Source organism: Rhinolophus sinicus, chromosome 1, assembly GCF_057876585.1.
Source record: "Rhinolophus sinicus isolate RSI-liver-muscle chromosome 1, RSI-T2T, whole genome shotgun sequence".
NCBI lineage: Eukaryota > Metazoa > Chordata > Mammalia > Chiroptera > Rhinolophidae > Rhinolophus > Rhinolophus sinicus.
The window spans coordinates 157,202,066-157,226,842 of NC_142501.1; the positions used below are offsets into that span (position 1 = coordinate 157,202,066).

At 35.5% G+C, this 24,777-nt stretch overlaps 1 protein-coding gene across 2 annotated transcripts in view; it reads right to left on the minus strand.

Annotated features, from left to right (window-relative positions):
* ADAMTS3 (ADAM metallopeptidase with thrombospondin type 1 motif 3) overlaps window positions 1–24,777 on the minus strand; it is a 255,078-nt gene that overhangs the window by 116,954 nt on the left and 113,347 nt on the right. For both annotated transcript variants that reach the window (XM_074324473.2, XM_088791374.1), the window contains exon 4: window positions 18,238–18,394. In XM_074324473.2, coding sequence (XP_074180574.2) covers window positions 18,238–18,394 — 157 coding nt within the window. The remainder of the gene's footprint in view (window positions 1–18,237; window positions 18,395–24,777) is intronic.

Genomic DNA, 24,777 nt, shown 5'->3' on the forward strand with positions numbered 1-24,777 from the left:
TTTTGTTATTTATTTTGCAAATAAATGAAACAGCAGGAGCTGAAAACTAGATTTCTATGTATTAAGGAATAAACACATGAAATAATCATATTATAAGACGATGTATGACAAAGTGTAAAAATGAACTGAATTTATAAGAACTATGAAATTTCAGGGGGAAGAAAAAAAAACACTGCCAGTCGAACTGAATAATGAACACTAAGCAGAGGTGAGAAAAAGGTATTCCAGATACAGAAAAGAGCCTAAGTTTACAGAAGTAATAACTAACAGGAGAAACAAAAGGAAACAAATCTAACTACATTAGATGTCTCTCCCAAACCTACATCTAACCAACCACCAAGTTTTCTCTTTTTACCATGAGGATGGACAAGTGATACTACTTTTGAAGCACACTGTGTTAGTACATTTACAATTATTTTGTGATTTCAAAAAAATTTTTAAATGATGTTTTCTGTATTTTTAAAAAAATATTTAAGTAATACATATAACAGAAAACCTTGATTTTGCCCCCATCCCTGAATCTTATGCTCAGAGATTAGGTTTAAAGCATTCTGTTGTACATGTTATTTTGAAATTTTCAAAGTTAAAAATGTAATGGTTATCATGATCACAAACAGCCTCACATCAAAATGACTCCATAAAAATGTTTGCTCCACTATTTAAAATGCACTCAACCCCATCTCCTCTTCCTTTTTCACACTGGAGTCGACACATTAGATTCCCCCATCACCTCTCACCTAGATTACTACAGTAAACTCTAAACTGCCTCATTTTCTTCCCCCTCTATTCTACCAGGATGGAAGACAGAGCTTCTAAATTAGACATAACAATATATCACCTCCATGATATATTAAGTTTTGTTTGTTTGTTTGTTTGTTTGATTTTTAAACTTGTAAAATAAGGTCTTTGTAAAACTGGCATTAACTGGCCTTGCCTAAGAAAAATATGAAAAAGGATACAAACTGTTGTTTCGGCCATGGTAAGAAAGCAAAAGGGAAAGATGTGAGAGAGATTATGAGTCGATTATCCATCTTGTGTAGGGCAACATATCATTAAGAGCACCTTAAAGTAGGGAGAATTTCCATTTTATAGATGAGGCGATGGTATCTGGAGAAGTTGTCCAAAGTACCTAAAGTCACAGCGATAATCAATAGCAAAACCACTATTTGAATCCAGGTCTGCAGGCTCCCAAACCCACATCAGAAAAGATTCAAGGATATTCAGTGAAGATGATACTTAAAACAGATACTTAAAAATAACAACTCTTTTGAAACTATATGGATAAAACTGAATATGAGGGAAAATGCACTACTAAGTAATAAGAAAAGGGAACCCAAATAACTTATCAGAGACGGGAAGGGAGAAGGAGGCTATAGTGAGTGCGACAGAAACCAAGAGAACACAAAATTTAAACAATGTGCTATGAGACATCATGAAGAGGTGCAAGAGAATGGGCAATGAGGAAAACAATCTATTACAATTTTTAATTGTCTTTCAATTCCTGGGGAAAACTATTAAAGTGCTGAGGATGAGAGCTAGCTGAAGTGGAACTGGATAAGAGTGATAAGCAAAAAACTAAGGAGTAAAAAAATATATGATATGGAAGAAGCAAAATATATATGTGATAAGAAAGAAGTAAAAAGAGATATGGTCATTACAGAAATTTGGCAACAATGGTGATGACAACAAATATCTACACAAAGGGGTAAAGTGACCCACATTCCAATCAAATATTTATGAAGACGTAGACCTATATTATTCATCTGTACGCTCTATGCATCTCCCAATTGAGACCCTTGAGCATCTTTATGAAAGGTCATAAAATGAAAAAAATGCCTTTAGGATAAGAGGAAGAAGTACAACGTGTGATAGATACCATTATGACTAAGTAAGCAAGCTGTACCTCAAAAATCTGGAGCACCCCACAATCACTTCTGTGCTGTGTGCCCCATTCCTGAGTCCATCCAACCACCGCCCTCTAATAGACAGACTATGCAATGAAGTACCCTCAGGCCATCAGGAGGAAACTTCATTACATACTCTGGGCTTGATAAACAGACACCTGAGGTGGTAGGTGCTCTTTTCGATTATCTTCTTTGGAATTTTCTCCTACGAATTACAGAGAATATTGACACTGTGGGTCTTCTTGTATGTCCCATTGGCCATCTTACGTTGTATTTCATTTTTGACCTTCCTGACAAATTCATCCTAAAGCTCCTTTTGTTCAGTTTTAAAAATACTTGCAAAACCTATACTTTATCACCAAATTAAGACTGTGAAGAAAATTTTAAATTATTTTCCTTAAGCAAGGTACTTAACCTTTCTGAGTATCCAAATCAATGATTCATTCACTCATTCAATATTTATTAAAGATGTGTTCTGTGTTAGGTCCTGTGCTACATCTTGAATAAGCAATGTTGAGCAAAGAGGGAGAAATGGGGTAATCCCACCTATTCTATGTTGTATAATTCTTAGGAGACTCAAATAAAATAAGGTTTATGAAAGAACTTTGAAAACCGTCAAGAAGGTATATACCATGGTGCAAATCCTTGACCTGTGCTGTACAATACGAGAACAATGACATGTAGCTCTTTAAATTTAAATTAATAAAAATTAAATAAAATTTAAAATTCAGTCTTTCAGTCCATTAGTTATGCCTCAACTGCTACATATGGTAAGTGGCTACCATATTGAACATCACTGACATAGAACATTTTGTCATCACAGAAAATTATATTGGAGAGCAATTTCCTAGAAGCTGAAAGTAGAAATACAAGAGAGAACATAAGCATGACACCAAAAGGTGAAAAACAAAAGTGATACTATGATGAAAATATAACAAACCACATGCTCAAAGAAAAATGGCTGATGATTCTTATGAGATTATAAAACTACCACAAAGGAAAAATGTAGTCATGATAAAAGAATAGTAAGAGGCAACATTTATTGAGTGCTTAGTAAGTGCCAAGAGATACTATTAAAACTAGGTTTTACATCAATATCAGAATAATCCAAACAACAATCCTTTAAAGTAATACTGATAGATTAAGTAACTTGACACAAGTCACAAAGCTACTTAATGGTAAGCCTTTGGGCTAAAACTATACTAAAGGAAAAAAACATTTACCACATCAATAACAGCTTAGACATTGAATCAATCTGGTTGAATCAGTTATTGTATTTAAAAAAACTTTTTTTACACAAGGTAAAACGATTTCTACAGGTGCCTTTTCTACTTCTAGTATTAATAGCTATTAATAATATCATCATCACCATATTTTCACCAATATGTCTCTACCTAAACTTTTTCTTCCTTAGGAATGTCTTTCACCCTGGTCATGAAATCTTGATTCAAAATCCAGGTATCCCTTCAGTATCTTTGAAGTCCCTCAAAGACTCCAGCCTTCACTTGTATCTGTAAAGTCGAAAAACATCTTTTCTAGATCAGCCATTATAATGCTAATTGTATAATGGTTTAATTTTAATTGTATGTTTCTTTACCAATCTTTGCTGGGAGAGCACATATTGAGTACCCAATGAACCAGTAAAAATAACGTATCTTGTATTAATAATAGCACTAGGTGTTTGTCTAAAACTCATCATTAATAATTTCATATTATGTTTTTATACTTTTGAAGGTATAAACTATGGACACATATTCCATCTGTGATAAATGTTTTAATTTTCTATGAACTAGCTGAAAAATGTGGCTCTGTTTCCTTCTCTGTGAGATAGGAAATAGTATCAATAGTTAAAGAGAAACATGTTAAACAGTCTTGTATAAAAAAAAGTCACTGCTTAGATTTCTGATTTCTTTAATCTCCTAAAGACCCAGGTTGAAAATCTAATTTTAAAACTGGCTCAAAAGATCAGATTCAAATGTCTGAGTTGTTTTTACAGGATACGCCTTGGCTAACTTTAAGAAATTTAACACAGTTGGACAGTCTTCCTTTGGCTATTCTTAAGAACGGCCATTAAGGTGGGGTTAGAGTGTGTGTGGAGAGGGGGCTAAACAGAGAATGTGTGTGATCCCATCTTAATGCAACATATTCTTATATTAATCAAAATGTGTTTTCTGAAAGAATCATTTGTATTCTGCCCCTATAACTAGAAATATATAAGGGTATTCTCAAGAGCACTGTGGTTTCCCATTCCCATTAGTTTTTCCTGCTGTATATCACATTCAAGCTGTTCTTAAAGCTTCAGTCACTGGATCTGGGTACCAAAGGTAAGGAACTGCCTTCACGACTGGTCTTATTAATTTTCCCTTTGTTATTGCCAAGAATTGAAGAAGACTAAAACAGATGACCTCCCTATTTGAACTGAAAGAGGACTGGTCATGATATCTCTGTCACTTCCAACATCATTATTCTATCTCTGGAACAAAAGTTAGAAAAACCTCCAAAGGAAGTATATAGCTTCATGATAACTATTTTAATACTACTATCCTCTGATTTATATAAAAATCACTTAATTTTAATCATATCATAAATAAAACATCAGGTTTCTATATCACAAAGAGAATACACTTGATTTCCTCTTTCAATCACAAATAAAATTTGGTGGAATTTGGGATAAAATTCTGAATTTGCAGATATTAGTTAGAAAGAGAAAACAATAGTCAAGTAGAATTAAGTCTCTTAATTTAAACATCTAAACATTGGAAAACCGAAGATTCCAAGGTTCTTCTTAGTGACTCAGGATGTCAAAGCCATATTTGTGATGCATTTCAGATTAAAATCATGTGTAAAGTATGCTTAAGTTATGGAAATAAAATTTATTTTTTCTGACATTAATTATATTTGTAACCCTGTTTTTTGCTATTTTTCATTTGATATCTTATCATTATTTATCCAAAATCACCTGTATAAAATGAAGGTGGAAAAGATTTCAACAAGAGCCCTTTCAACAACCCCAGGTTTCTGTAACTATAATATGGAACTACAACAGTGGGGACCAGAGAAATTTGATAATTTGTGCAGTGGGGATGGTATTTAGAAAACACCATCTTTATTCTTCTCTGCCCTTGTACACAGATGACCGACTCGCTACTCATTCCCCAAGCACTGAGAGGCTTTGAGAGAAGCAGGAGGAGGGGAAGAGAAGAGACCATTGGTCACTAGGATTGTTGCATCAATATAAAGAGACCCAATATTCAACATCTGGAATTCAAAAGAAGAGAGATTTGTGAGGCTGTGTGTGTAGAAAGGATTTTCTAAATCCTCTTAGGCCTTGGAGAATGGAAAATGAAGGTGCTTTTTTTTTTTAAATTAAAGTTTATTGGGGTGACAATTGTTAGTAAAGTTACATAGATTTCAGGTATACAATTCTGTATTACATCATCTATAAATTCCATTGTGTGTTCACCACCCAGAGTCAGTTCTCCTTCCATCACCATATATTTGTTCCCCTTTACCCTCATCTACTACCCTCCTCCCCCCTTACCCTCTGGTAACCACTAAACTATTGTCTGTGTCTATGAGTTTTTGTTTCTCAAAAAAATGAAGGTTTTTTTAATTTGTTCATTTTTTATTTGTATTTTCTTCCTGTGAGTGAAAGTCTGAGCCATCGTCCCTGTGATGAGGCTGGAGGAGTGAGATTTAATTAGAGGAAGGAAAAGGCAAGGTTGGTCCCTTTGATCTTGGACTGCTTCTGGGACAAGGGAGACAAACAGGAACAAAGAGACAGTGGTACTGATTTCTTTCCAGTTCCTTTAAAGGCCATGCCTCAGAAGAGAAGGGACACAGAATTAAAACATACAGATCTTGGAGGATCTTCAAGGCCAAAGCCTTTTTCCCTGATCTATTTTGGGAACTCTGGAAGAAGAACACCGCATGGGCAGCTAGCACCTCAATCTGGTTGCAGCTGAGGAAGCCATGACTCGCCTTGATTCCTGTGCTGCAGGAACAGGAATATCTGAGTTTCCTGGGGACGCTGTCAGAAAGGGTTGCTGAACCAGGGTCCATGTGAGCCCAAAACAGTTGGATCATATGGGCCAGGTACATTGAGGTCCTAGCCAGAACTCAGGGTGGTCTGCTACACCAATGAGGGCAGACTCTAGTCAAGTTGAGAGAGACCTGCAGTGAATTCCAGCAGGGATAGCAGCAGCAAGGCAGGCAAGGGGTATCAGCTGGACAGGGCCTCCTCAGCCAGCCAAAGAAGCCCATGTACCGGTTAACATATAAGACACCCGCACAAAAGCAGAAGAGATTCATTTCACCTTGTAGGACGGCTGGACTTTTTTCTCCCATTTTTTGTTTATTTCTTTTCTCCATGGATATTTGTAAAAAATAAATAGGTGCTATAATTTAACCACTCTATTAACAAAGGAAGGTCCATTTTCATAATTCCTACTACTTAGAGTAAATTCTCGTTTTCCCATTTACTTAATTTTTAATCAGGATACAAAACATGAAGTTTATTTGAATTACTTGAGTTGCTTTATTAAAGTTTTCATAAGGTTACAAAAAGAAGAACCAGAGAGGAATGATGCTTTTGTGTATGCTGTGAATTGAATCTGAGTCGCAACGTAATTGGAGCCATAGAACTATGAAAGATAAAAAATCCATGAAAGTTGGGGTTTTATTCAAGAAGAAAAATCTGGATATTATAATAATTATTGCGTCCAATGTCTGTGCTTCTGATCTCAAATCGGTAAAAATAATCCTAGTGTATATCATTAATGATCATTAATAATTTGCATAAGTTTAAGATGGAAAGATGTCAGACATTTCTTCCATAAATTTAAGAGAAAGAGTACTGGTGAGTGATGGAAAGATAACCAAAGGAACTCAGATGACAACAACCCCATAACAACCATACAAATGTTTCTGCTGACTTTTCAAATGTTGGGTAATCACAGATGAGAGGCAGATGTTGAAGGAGACAAAAACTATATATCTAACTTGATTAACTTGATTGTTTCTCCTTTAAACATAAACAAGTGATTTCCATTAGGATGTCCCTGTAGACTCAAAAGCCAAGCCTGGGCTCAAGAAATGAGAAACAAGAACATTTTTTTTTGCATCAAATTCCTATATTCACTTTGTCTATATATGTCATCCAAAACTGGGAATGAAGAAATTTAAAAGCTCTTCTGTTGTTCCAATTTCTTGTTACTAGGAAGCTGTGTGGTGGTGTTTTATTATTTAGTGGCTGTTTACTAGTACAGGTACAATAGCATAGGACATAACGAGAATCTGCCTTTATCACTCACTTTTCTCACCAAAAGGGGATTAGACATTGCTTTTACTTTTTTAGCACACGGAGTAAGACATGCTAACACACGAAAACAAACCTGCCAAAGTGCTGAGATGGACGACTGAAAGTAGAGTGCAAAAGTTTTAGTACCACACACACATTATTTTTGACATTTAAAGAGTGCACAGCAATTTGTAAAGCACACTAGACAGAAACAAAATCTCCACAGGAGTTGGCTAAAGCACCCTTAGAATTAAAGGCTGTCCTTTGGACAGGAACACACACAAAGGCTTAGGATGTTTGGTATTATGAATTTGAAATGATGAACAAATAAAGGTCTCAGCCCAAAAGCAAAGAACCTGTTAATGTGGGAGGTATATAAGTGGTTACAATAGTCGTGAAAGATGAAAAATAAACAACAAAAAAATTTGAACTAATGTCTCATTCAGACTTGTCCAAGATGCTTTCCAGATACATAGTAAGGTACTAGAAAGTGATAACAGGAATACACTGTATGTAATTATTTATCTACAATAAACTTTATTTCTCATTTAGGGAAATGGCTCCAATTGTTCCTAGAACAAAACTTTTCATTATATGTAAAGTCCCAAGTTCAAGAACTTCCATTAAGAATTTTTACATTTAGATATTTAGACCAGATGTATCACAGCTGAAAACGAGAGAAAAATCTCTTGTATCTAGAAAGAATAAAACCGAGTATTTAGCTACCCTTGCAGAATCACGCATTAAAAGAGCACTGATTTTGGCCTGAGTGTAATCCTTACATTTTAAATCACAGTCCCCATAATCTAATAAATAAAAATATTATTTCTGTGCTACGCTTCTTTTTCCCCATTGTTCCACTTCTCTTTCCAGCATTTGAGTATATCACTGACAGGCACCTCATCTACCAGAAAGATGCCCCGCAGGGAGACAGTGATTTAAAAAAAATAATCCTATAAAGAAAGAGGGGACTGAGAAAAACACACCGGAATCCTCCACAGGGAGACAAGAGGTCCACTGGCAGGGAAATTGTTTGCAAAATACCAAATGAAGATGATCAGGAGCAAATAGCATGGATCATCATAAATACATTTCATATTTAAAGTTAATGACCGATGCTCCAGCAGGGGAAAGAAAACAATGACAGAAAAAGAAATAATATCTACTTTATAGTAAATTATTTTCTTTAAAAATATCAATCACATTAGTTAGAAATGATGAAACAAAAGATTACTAAGCCTCCAGACATATTCGGATTCCTTACACAAATACTTCCCAATTTACTAACATGAAAGTTTATAAGATGGACATGAAAAAAAAAAGTAGAGGATTTAAAATGTTTAAGCAGTCACATTTGGCATGAGCAGAGTCAAAACGTACTTAATATTTTACCCAAAGTAGGATCTATCCCTCCTAAGGAAAAGTAGTTGACATAAATAAAACCAAATACTAAAAGTATATTTTGATAATAGGATATATTTTATATTTAGAAAGAATAAATGCACTTTAATTACTACCAAAATCTCTTCTTGGTATGTATGAATTGCTCCCTCATAAGTCAACTGATATACAGTTGACCCTTGAACAATAAGGTTTTGAACTACATAGGTCCATCTATATACATAGATTTTTTTCAATGAATATGTACAGTACTGAAAATGTATTTTCTCTTCCATATGATTTTTTTAATAACATTTTATTTTCTCTAGCTTACTTTATTGTAAGAATATAATACATACAACATACAAAATAGGTGCTAATCAACTGTTTATATTATCAGTAAACAGTAGGCTATTAATAATTAAGTTTTGAGGGAAACAATAGTTATACCCAGATTTTCCACTACACCATGTCAGTGCCTCTAAACCTTGTGTTGTTCAAGGGTCAACTGTAGTTACTTCTGAGTAGACAACGATTTACTTTAAGAATCAAGATCTGGCCTAAATTATCTGAATTAGCTTTCTACTCTAATGTAAATTAACTGCTTTCAACTGCACTTCACTCTCCCAGATATACCTAAAATCTGCCAGTTCTGTTTCGATTAACACCAATCAGTAACTAAATAGTTATCCAGCAGCTCTGAATTCTCAATAGTCTGTCTTTCCATTTCAGTTAGAAAAAATATGGAGTTATATTTCATAAACAAATTCCTTTTATTGAATCTATTCATAAGAGATAGAATAGGCCTAGTAAGCCATTTTAATAAAAAGAAATAAAGTATTTTCTTTATGTTTTACATCTGGAAGCTCTTTAACTATAACTCTGCTTCTTGATTATTTTATATAATAATTCAATCTTCAATTGTCTTCATTTTTGCTAATAATTATTATGAATACCTAGAGTGTGAAATATATAAAATCTAACTGAAAAGGAATTCCATAAATGTGATTAATATTTCTATATGAATCCAATGGTACTAGCCTTGATGAATGTCTGACCCTTAGTTTATATTATAAACTAAACTATGCAGCTGTGAAAAATTTGTCATTTAACACCTATCTAAAAGAATGGTTGCTATTTGACAGATCATGATGATTTAGACATATTATGTTCCATGCTTCATTTAATAAGAAAACATCTGTTAAAATTAATTTCTCTTGTCTGGTGTGTGTGTGTGTGTGTGTGTGTGTGTGTGTTACAAATGTTTCTCTTTGATTGGGGCACAGGTCATGAGAACTTCCAAATACAAAGTGTCATAGTACCTATAGACGTGTCCATACATTCAAGGAAGGACTCTGTGCCTAGCAAGTTCCTAGCATCACTAAAATGAGGAATAGTCTTCCCATTATTCTAGTTCTTGTTTCATAGTTTCATTCCCCAGCAACCAGGAACAACTCCCAAATCATTTCTGACTTGTACATGTTTCCCACCTGGGACAAAGACACTCCTTCACAGCACCATGACAACCACACCAGTGTCACAAGCACTTGGGTTCATGCAAGAAAATGAAAATCCTGAAAGGAAGCTAGGAGATAAAGGCTTACTATTCCTTGTTTCCCACTGGTAGGAAGTAATTACAAAAATTACTTTAACACAAAGCTTCTGGCGAATGAATAGTTTGTAATTTGAAGGGAGAAGCCTAAGGGCCTCGGGATTAAATAAAAAATATGAAAAGCAGAATGATGTCATACAAGTACAGCCCTCCACGCCACCAAAAAAATAGACTGCCTAAAGCAAACTTTCTTGATGTTGACAATGTAGGCATTTTTCAGAGATGGTCGGGGGGTATATTTTGCTTTTTTAATCTGAGTTTATATAGACTGATGACTGTTTTAATGGTAGAGGTGAATTAATTTTATGACCCTTCAATGGCTTATTAACCAAGTAAAAATTCAGAAACGGTAAAATATATACTAGTTGTGTCCAAACCAAAGATGCCAAAAATGGATGTGATTTCCATACTCCCAAAGCAGGAATCAGAAAAAGAAGTAAATTCAACCCTCCCTCCACGAAGTAGTAGACAAATTTCTTTATCATAAGCATGCCAAGTTTATGTTTGTTGTTTAATGAAAAGGGTGGTATTCTTTGCCAGAAACTGACAATACTATTGCCAGTTCTGCACTGGAAGAGATTATTTATTCTGCCAAATATAGAACTGCTTTAGGTCTTATTCTTAAAACTAATACTAAAACAGAGCACTGCATCTGTGATTTTACAAGTTCAATATATTTTTAAATAGCTCTTCATATTTTTCCAATTTGAAAAACTACACAATTTCCCTATTAAGAGTCAAGGAAACAGAATTGGTGCGATACATGCTGAGGGTGTTGTTGTTGTTGTTGTTGAATCATACCATATATTATCTCAACAGGTTCAAAGCTGTGACTTTTATTGGAAACCCAGATAACTATTTTTAGAGGGTAGGAATCAAAATACATGTTTACATTCAGTCAAGTGTAGCTTAGGGTTCTTGAGTGTTGGAGAAGCATATTTTTGTTTTATTTTTATTTTTTGTTCTTTGAGGACATAATGTCCTCCTTTCCTAGAGTGATGGGTGGCAAACATCTTTCATGGGCTCCCAATTCTGTACATTGTACACATTCTGATTCTCTGTGATACAGAATTGAGAATGAGAGAATAGAAGCATAGCAGAGATATTATTCCAAGTGTCCACAAGCAAATACCTTTTACCTGATTCCCAGACTAACCTTTACCCATCCCTGCTATAACATGTATATAAGGTCATTCATGCAGTAACTCTAGGACGTTATTATGAAAATATACTATGCATTTTTTAGTTCACTCACTTTTCCAATGTATCTTCAAACTCAGTATGTCCAAATGTGTATACACTTGTCATCCTCCATGAAGTAAATTTCTATTTGTCATTTTAAACACCTGAATTCTGGAAGGAGAATTCTGTAGTCTTCCAGATTAGAAGTTTGAGTCATCCTTGACCATTCACTTTCTCTCCAACTCTAACATATACTCTGACAAATAACCCCATCGATTTTATTTCAATCTCAATCCACTTTGGCTCCTTTTCTCTACATTTCACTACTACTCACCTAGTTCAGGTTATAATTGGTTTTAATTTAGAACACTTGTAACAAACTATAGACCTCAAGTGAATGGCAGTTCTGAGCAGCTAAGCTGACAAAGCAAGAAATGTGGCCAGTCAATTACTGTGACAACTAGCCAAATGCAGCATATTTATTTACCAGGGCCCTACTGATGAAACTCTGTAGGGTCAGAAGTGCCTTGCTTAGATCAAAACCCCTCCTGGTGACTTGCTGTCAGAGAAATTTATGAAGACCATGACCCTCAAATGCATTTCTTTCTAAGTAAGTATTATCTTATGTATTTTTTCCTCTTTGTATAACTCATTCAATAAAGACCTCAACTGTCTCCTAAAATAACATCCTGAATTGATCCAGAAAAAGCACAGTTTTATGATATTATAGTTTTCATTTATAAATCAATATGCCTTTCTATTCCTACAATCTGTTCAATTTTACATGTTAGAATGATGGAATACCGTACAAAAATATATTCTTAATTTTCAGTTGGAAAGTATTTAGTTCATGAAAAAGTTTGGCTCTCAGTCCTGTGACCAAGAAATTAAAAGAAGAATTTAAAAGTGAAGCATGGCACTTAAAGTTCTGAATCTTTTTTTACCCTGGAAAAAGATTTATATTTCTAAAATATATGGTTACAATTTAAGACTCTCAAAAGGAGGTAAAATTGATATCACCAATAACTCAGTTCAATCAGAACTTCATAAATAAGAAAATAAAAATTGTTAAGCTCATACTAAGGTTTATCATGGAACATTCTGAAAGAACTGAATGGTTCTATTTTGGTTCAAGTTTCAAGGTAATTGAGAGTTAACAAAGAAACCCCTTTTGCTTTCACCCATGACCATTGAGAACCTTTCCAAAATGCATTACTCTCATCTGTAGCCCACTTCTACTGTAAGGCAATCTTCTATTCATGAGTGAAAAACTCAAAATAAACAATCTTCAGTTTCTACCTTCTTAATAATGACTTATTGTAAAATCTGGGTATGTTGATTTTGATGCTACTGGGTTTGATATTTTAAATATCTTTTAAATTAATATCTCAAATTACCTTAATTCCATTCAACTCTTGTAATCTAATATACCATGACTACTAAATTACTTTCCAGAATCTAGCACCTAAAAATACAATAGGTATTAATCATAATGTTACTCACATTTTCTTATTTCAAGAAAAAAATCTTCTCTCCTTCCCTATAAATATCAGACTAATGAAAAGTAACCAAAGGCTGATGTTTATAGAAATAAATACTGTTACGGACAGAAATGGAGCATTAGGAAACTGTTTGGTGAAACCATAGATATGACAGATGGAGCAAATGGGAAGATAGCCATAATGACTAATATGGTCTCCAGTCCTCGCGTACAATTCCATAACATGTGGTCTATGCTTCTCTAACATATATTTTGCTATTGCCTCAAAAGAAATACTAGATATTATTAATATGTAACAACCAAAACTGTAGGAAAAGCATTGGATCCTACATCTATCCTTTCACATAACCAGTCTTCTGATTTATAACAACACCTTTAAAACATGAAAATATAAATGAGAATTAATAGTAATGTATGCATATGAAGAAATGCAATGTGTAACCATTCAACTTTAACAAAACTCATAACGTGTAAATCTTTTGCACAAAATAATTAATATTAATAACAATAACAAAATCTAGCATTGATTAAGCACCTATTATTGTTGAAGGTTAGTCAGTAATTCACATATATCTAATACTTATTACAATTGTGCTATGTATTTTATTCCTATAAAAGGTAGAGAAAATAAGGCTCAGAAAGATATTAATATAGGATAAACAGAACAACAATGTTGTAGAGCTATTATTCATACCTGTTTATCTAACTACAGGGTATCCTCTTTCTGTTACAGCATAGTGACCCTCTAGGACAGTCACACATGTCATAGTACATCTATTAATACAGACTTATTGTTTCAAATCACAAATTTTTCAAAAAAATTTCGGGTCATATTCATTTTAAATTTATTTTAAATTGTATCAGTCCATTAGTACAACACATTAAAGGAAGCTCACAGCATCTGAAAATCAAACTAATAACTAGGTATCAACTCAATCTATAAGACAGACAATTGCTAAATTAAGATTATTTATATCCTTGATATTTCCCTAGGGGAAATTTCCATTACCTTTAATACAGAAAGTTGGCCTGGCAAAATAAATATTTATAGAGGTCCTGGTCAAGATGGCGGAGTAGGTAAACACTGTGCTTGCCTCCTCTCATGACCACATCAAAGTTACAACTAAACAACAGAAAGACTTGAGCATCGCCTGAAGTCTAGAGGGAGAGCAGTCTTATAACTAAGGATATACAGAAGAAGCCATCTAGAGACTAGTAGAAGAGGTGAAGATGAGGAATGAGTTGGTCCCACACCCATGTGTGGTGGTTAAAAATTGAAAGGAATATCTTGGCTGTGGCTATTCCAATAATAATAGGTACCCTGAGGAGTGAGGGGTCCTAGCCTAGGGTTCCACTGCCAGGAAGAGAAGTCCCCACAATTTCTGATTGCAAAAACCAGCAAAGATTGTGGCTGAGTAAGACGGAAGTCTGCTGGAGTCCCAGGTGCTCTCCTTAAAGGGCCCTTGCAGGGACTCACTCGCTAATGGACTCACTCATCTGAGCTCCAATATTAAAACAGCAGCTTGAAAAGTGCCAGGGACATATGGGGAAGAACTGAATTGTCTGGCTGCATGGTGAGGGTAGGAGGGGCAGCTTTCTCCCAGACAGAAGTGCTGGAAGAATCTATTTTTTTTTTTTTTTGAGCCCTCCCCAATCCTGGCATGCAGACATAGGTAGCCACCATACCTGAGTCTCTATCAATCTGGCTACTTCCGTTCACACCACCCTGATGATTCTGAGACACCACTCCACCCAACTTGTGGACCCACCTGAGCTGCGTCCAGGGTCTTGTCCATATAAACAACCTGTCTTGGCTCGGGCTGCAGACTTTCCTAAAATCTCTCAAAGGTTCACAAAATCCAAACAAGTAACATCTCGTCATGCCCTGTACCCCTTGCTAACCAACCCCAACTCCGGCAACAGTGGCAATGACCTCAGTTGGCACCTTAGCTTCTCCCAGGCACCTCCAAAGGTAGGCACCAGAGCCCTGCTAAAGAAAATCCTGCTTTGTAGGGTCAGCCCTTGCACAACAGCCCCTCTACTGAAATCACAGCCAGTCCTCACAACTAATCAGTTTAAGGGTCAACCCCTCTCATCAACATGCAAACAGCAACTAAGGCTTAACTATAACAAGAAGAGACAGATAACCAATACAAGGGACACACCTGGAGCAAGTGGGTAAGATGACCAGGGAGACTGCACCACTTGGCCCCACAGGACACCTACTACGTAAGGCCACTCTACTAAGACTAGGAGATATAGCAGCCTTACCTAATACATAAAAACAAACACAGGGAGGTAACCAAAATGGGGAGACAAAGAAACATGTCCTGAATAAAAGAACAGAACAAAGCTCCAGAAAAAGAACTAAACAAAATGGAGACAATCTTCCAGATGCAGAGTTCAAAACTCAGGTTATAAGGATGCTCAATTATCTCAGGAAGAACTTCAACAAAGAGATAAGAAACATAAAAATGGAGATAGAAAACATAAAAAGAACCAGTCAGAAATGAATAATACAATAACTGAAATTAAGAATACATTAGAGGGAATCAACAGTAGAGTAGCTGAAGTAGAGGATCAAATCAGCAATTTAGAAGATAAGGTAGCAGGAAATACCCAACCAGAACAGAAATCATCATCATCATCATCATCCAAAAAAAAAAAAAAAAAATGAGGCTAGTTTAATGGGTCTCCAGGACAACATCAAGCCTAACAGCATTTGCATCATTAGGGGTACCAGAAGGAGAAGAGAGAACAAGGAATTAAAAACCTATTTGAAGAAATAATAACAGAAAACTTCTGTTTTCTGGCAAAGGAAATAGACACAGAAGCCCAGGAAGTGCTGAGAGTCCTAAAAAAGACGAACCCAAAGAGGCCCACACCAATGTAGTAGGACACATCATAATTAAAATGTCAAAGGTTAAAGAGAAAGAGAGAATATTAATAGCATCAAGAAAAAAGCAGTTGGTTACCTAGAAGGGAGCTCTCCTAAGACTGTCAGCTGATTTCTCAACAGAAACTTTGCAGGATATATTCAAAGTGATGAAAAGAAAAGTAAAGACCTACAACCAAGATTACTCTACCCAGGAAAGCTGTCACTTAGAATCAAAGGACAGATAAAGAGCTCCCCTTCCCCCCCCAAAAAAAGAAAAAAAAAGCTAAAGGAGTTACCACCAAACCAGTATTACAAGAAATGCTACAGGGACTAATTTCACTTGGAAAAAAAAAAAAGAGGTAAAATATATGAATAACAAAATAGCAATAACTACATATATATCAACAATTACTTTAAATGTATATGGATTAAATGCTGCAATCAAAGATGGGGTGTCCAAATGGAAAAGAAAATACATGACCCTTACATACGCTGACTACAAGAGACTCACTTCAGATTGAAAGACACACAGACGGAAAAGTAAAGGGATGGAAGCCATTCTAACTGGTTTGAGGTGATATGTCATTGTGGTTTTTATTTGCATTTCTTGATGATTAGTGATGTTGAACATTTTTTCATATGTCTATTGGCCATTTGTATGTCCTCTTTGGAGAAATGCCTCTTCAGGTTCTCTGCCCATTTTTGAATTGGACTATTTGTTTTTTTGTTGTTGAGTTGTATGAGTTTCTTATATATTTTGGACCCTAGCCCCTAATCAGAGGCGTTATCTGTAAATGTCTTCTCCCATTCAGTTGGTTGTCCCTTTATTTTGTCGATCGTTTCTTTTACTGTGCAGAAGCTTTTCAGATTGATATAGTCCCATTCGTTTATTTTAACTTTTATTTCCCTTGCCTTTGAAGTCAAATTCTGACTCTGGGTAGTGAACACACAATGTGACATATAGATGCTGTATTACAGAGTTGTACACCTGAAATCTATGTAACTTTACTAACAATTGTCACCCCAATAAACTTTAATTAAAAAAAAAAAAAGACCGTAAAGGGATGGAAAAAGATATTTCATGAAAAATGGAAGTGAAACAAAAATCTGGGATAGATTCAGTACCAACTTCTGGGTATATATCCGAAGAAACCGAACACACTCCTTTGAAGGGACATGTGTATCCATATGTTCATTGCAGCATTATTTACAATAGCCAACATATGGAGGCAACCTCGGTGTCCAACAATGGATGAATGGAATATTACTCAGCCATTAAAAAAGAACAAAATCTTGCCATCTACAACAACATGAATGGACCTGTAGGGTATTGTGCTGCATTAAGTCAGACAGAGAAAGACAAATGCCATATAATTTCACTTATATGTGGAATCTAGAGAAGAGGATAAATGACTAGTCAAAACAGAAACAAGCTCATAGATACAGACATCATTTTGAGGTTTGCCAGATGGGGGTGGTTGAAGGGTGGGGGAGTTGGGTGAAGGGGAGAGGGTATTAAAAGGTACAAATTGGTAGTTACAAAATAGTCATGGTGATGTAGATCATAGCATGGAGAATATAGTCAGTAGTACTTACTGTGATAACTATGTATGATGTCAGAGGGGTATTAAATTTATCAGGGTGATCACTTTGTAAGTTATATAAATGTCTAATAACTGTGTTGTACACCTGATACTAATATAATGTGGTATGTCAACTGTAATTGAAAAATTTTAAAATATTACAAAAAGTAAATATTTATACCTTTTTGAGATTTGGCATAAGTAAATATGTATATGTTTTTGAGATTTGGATTAAAAAAATAGATTCCCAAATTTCCTTTCCTCTCCATAAAGGAAACTGCTATACCCAATTTATAAGAATATCTCTTTAACACCAAGTTCCTTTCAGATTTCTTAAAACAAACAAAAATAGAAAACATTCAGGTGCCATAATATACTTGATTAGTGGTCCAGCCTACTTTGAAATAAAATTCAAAAGAAGCATTCAACTCATTGTATCCTCCACATAGTAAAAAGTTTTGCAAAACAGACCTTCAAGTCAATTAGCGCACTTATTTTCAAATGTCCCTATCATACTGGTCTTAAAACAAAACAACCTTTTGTCATGTCTATTTTAAATGTTTTTAAATAATATTAATAATGCATAATGTAGATACTTCCAGAAAACACAAATATATTCAAATTTTAACCTAAGCAAGAGAAACGATGTGAAACTTTAAAAAAATTATAAACAACAAATGGGGGATACAATAATGCACTGGAATAAAATAACATCTATAACATAAATTCCTCTATGCATTTAAAAAACATATTTCATGATTTATAAATATAAACCTCTTGTTCTCCTTCACATTATACAAGAGCACATGACAGTCACATTCCCTTAATTGATCAGAGAGTTATTTTCATCATATCTTAAAATGACAGTTAATTATTAAGCTTTGTCAAAGACGCCTACCTCTGTAGTGGAAGTCTTTGGACATGTCTATGGGAGCCCGTTCTACTGCTGATCTCTTGTAGACAACGTGAATCCTTCCTTTTTCTTCCTCCATCTGCTTACCTCTTTCCAAGGGTTCAATGAAATACTCATCATTATCACTTTTTATCATTCCAGCCTAGAGAAAGCATAAAATGTGTTAATTTTTAAAAGAAATAGCTATCATCTTTACCTCACAAGTACCTCTTTAAATGGCAAGGCTATAATATGTGAAAACTAATCCTTTCTCTTTCCATTTTTGGCCATAAAGTAATACAAAATGTCATTGATTCATATATGGTATAAATTCATATATGATAGGAATAAAAACACTTCATATAGGTAGAATAAGAACTTTATATATGGTAAGAATAAGAAAATCACACAACATATACATTTTATCAGACTACACAAGAACTGCATTTATATATTCTACTTGGTATTTTATCTCTAAAAGAAATCTTATGGAGCGCATAAACTCAAGAAACATCTCTAATTTCCCATAATAACTCATTGTGGAGCTTCTGTCCATGCATGTTACATCTTTACAACTCATTTACATCTCTTTTCATACCATCTTCCATGGTATGAGGGGAGTAAGTTCCATAGTGCACTCAGTACATAAAGTTATTTCTTTAAATAGCTTTTTAAACCTTCATTGGAAACACCAACTTTCCAATATTTATTAATTTGGAAAACTAATTCATATTTGTCCTATCTTAATCTAACTTCATGAATACATATTTTTTCCTCCTCCTCAAGTTTCATCCTTTCACAATGAAAAGATTATTCTTACATTTAATTCTTTCCACCTCTCTGTTTAGTATCCTTTTCTGACTGTTTCATCTTTTGTCTATAGCTGAAGAGAAATAATGGTTTTGCACTATAGCTGAAGAGAAATAATGGTTTTGTCTGAAACTTGTTCTTCGTTAAGTATCAAGTCTACATAACAGTCAAACAGTTACAGCTCATATTTCTACTTGAAAGGCCATACATTGATATGTACTGTTAATTTAAATTTCAGTATATTTATTTGAAAACAAAGTTGAAGAAATAATGCATTAGTGTGGTAATTGTAATTATTTCAAAAATATGTATCAGATCTAGAGGTAAGTCATATTTTTCTTCTAAGGCTGTCAACTTATTCTATATTTTCACAGGTCACTGGCTTTCATGGAACATGACTGGGGCGGGTGGCTTTCTTATTCCTTCTAAGTCACGTTAGTTTAATGTCTCTACCTTTCTGGTGTTAAGCAACACAGAAATGAAAGGAGGGTACACCTTAACAAATAGTATTTGCCTTCAGTAAATACACCTCTGACAGTAGCTTTTCTTTTGCATTCAAATCTGTCCCCTCCTTTCATTGTGACTTCTACGACCAGGTACACTCTATCCTTTCCTTCCCTGTGTAAGCCTCACAGGGAAGTCTTAGCAGCTATGTTGTCTCCACATACCACTTCTACACCCACCTAGATGCTGTGAACATACCAATAGCCCGAACTCTATGGAGCTATGTCTTACGAAAACACCACCAGAGCCCTTTCACCATGCTTAGCTCTTACCCTCTTAAAGAAACTTCCGGCCTTCACTAAAAAGAACATTAAGCTAGTGGGTATTCAATAGTAATGATCTTCCAGACAGAAATATTTGGAGTTGTTTCCTCATCTGGTCAATTACTTATCCCTACTCCCGTACAGTGAAATACAGTGTTTTCACAAGGGGCCTGACCCTTTCACCCTTTAGAGTTGCTTCTACTGTCAGTGGATTCATCTCCTCTATAAATACAGTTTTCAACATTGTTCTCATGTTTTTCAATTGTCATTTTTATCTTACACATTGATGATGTATTCTTACATCTCTTCTTACCAGTAATTCAACATCACTGCTTTTGCCCTTCTCAGGCATGGATGGGTTGATAATGCTCATAAAACACATCCAATCTAAGCACAAACACAGTAAACATATAACAAGTTAAAAAACAGACCATATCCAAGGCTGCAAAGTCTAGTCTCATTGCTAACACCATCTTTTGATGGCAGGAAGTGTTAATTGGCTTTACCTTGGAAACACGGGTCTGTTGATATATATTTAATTTTATAAGTTGAAGTTCATCAGCATGGGGGCTTCAGTATTCATCTTTATTCCTGATTTTTCTATGCCCCAAATCCATTCAGTCACCATGTTCTGTAAAGTCTCTTACGTTCTTCTTCCATCCTTCTATTTCCACTGCTACTTCCTTAGTTACAGACCTCATCATTGCTCATTTGGATTACAAAAACTGCCTCATATCTTGAGACTTTCCATAGATCATAATAATTCTCCCAGATGAGTGTCTAACTCTGGATGGAAACAGTGGCCACTGAAGCAGTTAGCAACTCTGAGCAATGAGCAATGGCTAGTGGGGATACCTGAAAGTGATGGGGAAGGAACTGAGGAATTGCCCACATACCTTTAAAAAATATTTCTACATAACTTCTACTGCAAACATTTGAATCCCAGGCCCGATGAAGTGACTTTCCCCACTAGACCATAAGTAAAACAAAATTTAACAGAGCGAAACCTCTCCCTTAGAAGGCAATGAAAATTTAAGCCAGGTTGAGGCAATATCATTGGTGAGGCAAAAGCTGGGTCATGTGACCTCCAATAACTCCATGGACAGGAAATCTGAGTGCCAGCCCTTTCATTCATTTATTTAAACAAAGTTATTTTTTAAAAATACCTTATGTAAAGTACTGTACTGGACACCATGTTAAATAAAAAATTCTCAAAGACATGGTTTGTTTACCCTCCAGTTGAGGGGAATCTAGTCAAATAAATAAGATGTATACCTATTCAATGAGGTATGCTACGGAAAGTTCAGAAAGTAAGTGATATGGTAATTGAGAGTCAAATCAAGTGAAATTTTGTTGTTTTTACCCACAATCTCACCACACAGAGTAAACTATCAGTAGGAGCTATTGATTGTACATCCAAAATTATCTAAAATCTATTTCAACTAAAATCTCTCTGGGACCCATCACAACGGGACTTCACTTGGGCCACTGCTATCGTTCACACTGTCTCACATTTTCAGATAGCACAGCAGCCAAAATTGTTCTTTCAAATTATCATATTTACACAAGCTGGAGCATGGTAACAAGTGGACTGAACATGTAATGGCTCAAAACATCAGGTGATTCTTTCTTGTTCACATGAAAGTTCAGGACATTTGTACATCAGCTGGAAGGGGGTTCTGTTCCACCAAGCTGTGCCATTTCAATATGGGCTCCCAAGTCTGCCCAGTCCCAAGGGGAAACAACAGGAGGAAGTCCACATGGGAGATTTTATAAGCTAGCCCTAGCTGTGATATTCATCACTACCACTTACTTCCGTGGGTAAGATACACAGCCAACTACAAAGGGAGCCAGGAAATGGAATCTGGCTGTGTGCCCGGGGAGAAAAGACAAATGGATTTTGATGAACAGATGGCAGTCTCAACCTCAAACAAAATCATGTCACTCCTTTGTCTCAAACACTTCAGTTGCTACCCACTGCACTTAAAACCACACTCTCTAACACAGCCTTCAAGACCTGCATCATCTGGCCCTGCCTATCAACCTCAAGCTCGCTTAGCCCTGGCCTTAGGGCCCTTTGTTCAGTTTTGGTTTTCCTTTGATGTTTCCAAGCTCTTTATAGCATTAGGCCTTTGAAATGCTATTGGTTCTGCCTAGAAGTCCTTTCTCCCACCACATAATACTTCTGTTAGATAGCTATTTTTTTTTTCCTTCTCCAGGTCTCAGCTTAAATGCTACTTCCTTAGAAATGATTTTCTGACTCCCTTATCCCCACATAGATTAGATGCCTCAACATAAATTAAGGCCCATTTTAGGCAATCATCCCAATTCACAGCAACATGTTCTTTTCTCTCTGGATCCTTAACACAAATTGCAGGATGTTTTGCCTGAATGTCAAATTTATTGTTCTCTGTCTGGCCATGGCACTGTCAGCTTTTGAGGCAGACTTGTCTATCTTAATTCAACTTTGTCTCTCTTAATTATGTTTTAATTAAGTCTTCACACAGGCCTTTGATAGTATTTCAGAGGGGATCTTTATAAAACAATGATCTATACTAGAAATCCGGCTGCATAATTCCCCTCCCATCTGGTCAACTCTTCCAGCTACATCACTCAACTCAAACACTGCCAAGGATCCAGGATTAAGCCAAATAGACTCAGAGCATGGAAACAGCTATCACAAGGGCCATACTCCTAACTCACTAGGAGGGGTCCTCACAGACACATTTGACACCCAATTCTATAAACCAGGTTTGATGGTTTCCTAATCCTCATCAGAGTGTAAATGGCAAAAGAGAGTTAGGCGTATGGGATACAGGGACTTTCAGATGAAATAATGTCTATGAATGCCCTTTGTAAACTTTAAAGCCCTACAACAAATATGAAATTCTAGTCTTTATAGGTTGGTGATAATGAACACGAGTCACTAAAAGAAACTAAATTGTGTGTGACTTCATCTAAAATAAAAATCGGTATAAAAGCCATTTTAGAAAGAAGTCCAACAAGAATTACTAAGGTTTTTTTTTTTTTTTTTTCTTAAATTCTGCCCAGATATTCTTGAAAAGTTATGCTATGGAAACATTCAATTTTTTATTGCAACTCCTAAATGTTGTGCTACAGCAGGGATTCTCAAATCCATTAAGGAAGGAGAGCAGAGCTGGGTAGCTTCTTTTAGAATGTCAGGAACTATTTGCCAAATAATGTAATATATAACTGAAACTGAACCTAACTAAATATTCATTATTTTGTGCTAAATTAATTACAATCTTAACACAGCATGGAAAAGCAGTAATAAGTTTTAAATGTCTAGTTTAAGTTTTAATTAAATTAGTTTAAACTTAGTTTTAAATGTCTAGAAAAGAGAGTAGGAAAATTTTATATTAATGTTGTGTGTGAGAGACAATAAATGTATATATAATATTTAGGGAAGGCTACCATCATACTTCAGTGGTACAATAACTCCATCTTAGCTCACTAAGTTTCCAAGAAAACACATTTTGAGCATTACCATTTAACTATGTTGCTTTCTCCAACATTTATTTACTCTGTCAATAATACAAAATTGAACACATTGCCTGGTTCTATGTTATCATTAGAAAGTTATTACCTGACTATGACTACCAAATGTTCCTTAATTTCAGGGAGTATTTCAATAATATCCCCCCCAAAAAATAGTGCAGAGCACTCATTGGGGAAGGCAAAATAGTTCAGAAGGGCTAGAAAATAGAATGAGGACAACAGATTCAAATTTGTATTTACTGACTTCTGGTCAAGATGGCAGAGTATGTAAATGCTGTGCTTGCCTCCTCTCACAACCACATCAAAATTACAGCTAAACTACAGAACAACCATCACTGAGAATCACCTGAAGTCTAGCTGGACCAAGGTCCTACAACTAAGGACACACAGAAGAAGCCATTGCAAGACTGGAGGAGGGGCAGAGACTAGGAACGGAATGGTCCCACACTTGCATGTGACCATTAAAAATCAGGAGGGATATCTCAGCTACAGAGGTCCCCCTGGAGAAGCAAAGGCTCCCAGTCCCACACCAGGCTCCCCAGCCCAGGATTCCAGTGCTGGAAAGAGAAGTTCCCATAACTTCTGGCTATGAAAACCAGCAGAGATTGTGGCTGAATGAGATGGAGGGAAGCTAGATTCCCAGGCATTCCTCTTAAAGAGCCCCTATATGGATTCCCTAGCTGACAGTCACTCACTCTGAGCACCAGAGACATATAGAGAGGAACTGAAACGTCTGGCTTCAGGTTGAGTATTGTATAAAGAATACAATAACTGAAATGAGAATGCATTAGAGGGAATCACCAGATTAGATGAAGTGAGGATCGAATCAGTGATTTAGAAGTTAAGGTAGCAGAAAATACCCAATCAGAACAGCAAAAAGAAAAAAAAAATCCAAAAAATATGAGGATAAGTTAATGGGCCTCTAGGGCAACATCAAGCATAACAACATTTGCATAATTAGGAGTAACAGAAGGAGAAGAGAAAGGAATTGAAAACCTATTTGAAGAAATGATGTAACATTTCTCTAACCTGGCAAAGGCAATAGACAAACAAGCCCAGGAAGTGCAGAGAGTCCTAAACAAGATGAACCCAAAGAGGCCCACACCAAGACACATCATAATTAAAGTGCCAAAGTTTAAAAACAAAGAGAGAATCTTAAAAGCATCGAGAGAAAAGTAGTTGGTTACCTAGAAGGGAGCTCCCTTAAGACTGTCAGCTGATTTCTCAACAGAAACTTTGCAGGCCAGAAGAGATTGGCATGAAATATTCAAAGTGATATAAAAAACAAGGACCTACAACCAAGATTACTCTGCTCAGCAAGGTGTGGTTTAGAATCAAAGAACAGATAAAGAACTTTCCAAACAAGAAAAAGCTAAAGGAGTTCATCACTACCAAGCCAGTATTACAAGAAATGTTACAGGGACTTCTTTAAGGAGAAAAAAAGATAAAA